Raw genomic sequence first — 2,171 nt, forward strand, 5'->3', positions numbered from 1 at the left:
ATGACCCTAATTTAGAACTAAAAAATATCAGAAATATTATTTTGCACAAGCAGAAAACACTTAAGATGACTATGAGAGAAAATCAGCAAGAATGAAAACATAGCTGCAAAATACATGCTGCAAAAAAAAAAAAAAGAAAGATTCAAAGATTTCAGGATTAAAGAGATATCCTTGGAAAAACCTAAAATTTCTTGATATACTTTCACAAAAATCACCTTTTATTATTGAGCTACATCCAAGAATCAAGAGTAAACTGGGTTAACATTTATTATTTTGGAAAATTATGTTCCAAGATATGAATCTTGACTCACTCTTTTTTTTAAAAACTAATACACGGTTACAATTATTACCTGCATTTTATTAAATATAATATTTTAGAGTTTATTATCATAATTTTATTTTTTCAAGGTAGTTTCTCCATGTCCCTCCCTCCCCACTTAAAATATTTAAATCTGAAAAAAAATTTTTTTTTTAATCTGAAATTTTGACCTCTGTTTTCAGTAGACTTACTTTTAAGAAGCCGTTTTCTACTACTCTACTAAAAAACTATTTATAAATCAACTGGTACCTGGTAAATGAGTATACCTTGGACAAAACTGCTAGTAAGGGCCTATTCTGACTTCAATTGCTATAAACAATTAACATATTATAAACAATTAACATATTACAAACAAATAACTATGTTTTACCTGTAAATATCCATAAATTAGGTAAAATACAAAAACTCCAGCAACACATATGAAAAATTGAGTAAGTTTGTTAAATTTGCTGAGATTTATCCCAAGTACTATAATGTCATCAATTGACTTGATGTGTGGTGACATTGCTTGGGTTTTAGACGGCACAGTGATAGAAATATATTTCCTGGAGTTGTTGAACTTGAGATCCATTTTTCTTATTTCGATGCATTCAGTGCTTCCAAAGTTGTCTTTGTTGGTTTCCTTTCTTTCGTTTAGTCTTTCTTGTGCTTGCTGTGCCAAGTCCTAGAGAAGGAAATAAGCAATTAAAGCAAAACATTTATACTGTAAAATATTATGCTCCAAATAATATTCTAAACCATACTTTAAAATTATACAGGTACGTCTGATTCTCTCTGTAATGTATTAATTCTCCTATTCCAGCTTTTAAACAACCAAAAACAATATGCCTACTCACCAAACCATTTATCTTTACCTCACATATCAGTACATCACTAAATTAACATACACCATATTTACTTCCACAGCAACAAACCAAAAGCTAAACTAGTATTTGTTTCATCAAAGACCTAAGCATGCCTTTATGTTCTTATATATAGTAAATATATAATTTTTAAAGCCTGCAATAGCTTATGCAGAGCATTATCAACATTAAAGTCAATCTTTACTGATAAATAAGCGATGCTCCTTTAAATACTAACAAAATTATAAAATATATTTTCTAATGACATTTCAAAAATAAAGTTAAACAACAGTTAAGAAACTTAAAAAGCTAGATTTATCAGAGACTGTAGAAAGGATAATATGCTTCAGCCGTAGCATATATTAGGTTAAAAGAAAACATTTTCTTCCTTTAGAGAAAATCATTCTAATTTAACAAGTCTTTGGGAGGTAAAAGGCTGGAAAATGTGCCATTTTTTTGGTTAGTCTGTGGAAAAAAAAATTATGAAGTCACCAGAGATGACTGTCAATTTCTCTTTGGATTTACATAAACTGAAAAAGGAAATTCCATGTAAAGGTTAAGGAAAGACTGAAGAATTATGACAATTTACGTATAGAACAATCCTATGACGAAACAATTATTTTCCTGGAAAAGACTATCTAATTGCAGTGAGAACAAAAATTTAGACTCTGGGCTGAAGAAAGCTAAGAATAATTTTGACAGTGAGCTCACCTTTGGAAATCTTTTTAAAAGAAACTGTCTGTCATATGATAGTTTAAAATGGCAAGAATGAGTGTCACCTCTTCATGATCACTTCTAGCTTGCTGACTTACCAAGATTAACTAAGCCCTCTTCAGTAAATCAAACGAAGGGTCATGGTTTTGAATATAACTTGTAACTAACAATACTCTGGCATCAAAACATTTGTTTTATAGGGCATCTGCCATATTTCCAAACAGAAAACGTACAGTTTTACTGTTTCTTTTCCTTTACTTATTTCTTCTTTTTACTTTGTCCTTGCTTCCCACACT

General features: G+C 29.9%; 1 protein-coding gene across 2 annotated transcripts in view; it reads right to left on the reverse strand.

Annotated features, from left to right (window-relative positions):
* SLC35B3 (solute carrier family 35 (adenosine 3'-phospho 5'-phosphosulfate transporter), member B3) overlaps positions 1-2,171 on the reverse strand; it is a 23,935-nt gene that overhangs the window by 17,063 nt on the left and 4,701 nt on the right. For both annotated transcript variants that reach the window (XM_008590895.1, XM_008590896.1), the window contains exon 2: positions 690-983. In XM_008590895.1, the coding sequence (XP_008589117.1) occupies positions 690-983 (294 nt within the window). The remainder of the gene's footprint in view (positions 1-689; positions 984-2,171) is intronic.

Source organism: Galeopterus variegatus, unplaced genomic scaffold, assembly GCF_000696425.1.
Source record: "Galeopterus variegatus unplaced genomic scaffold, G_variegatus-3.0.2 Scaffold6446, whole genome shotgun sequence".
NCBI lineage: Eukaryota > Metazoa > Chordata > Mammalia > Dermoptera > Cynocephalidae > Galeopterus > Galeopterus variegatus.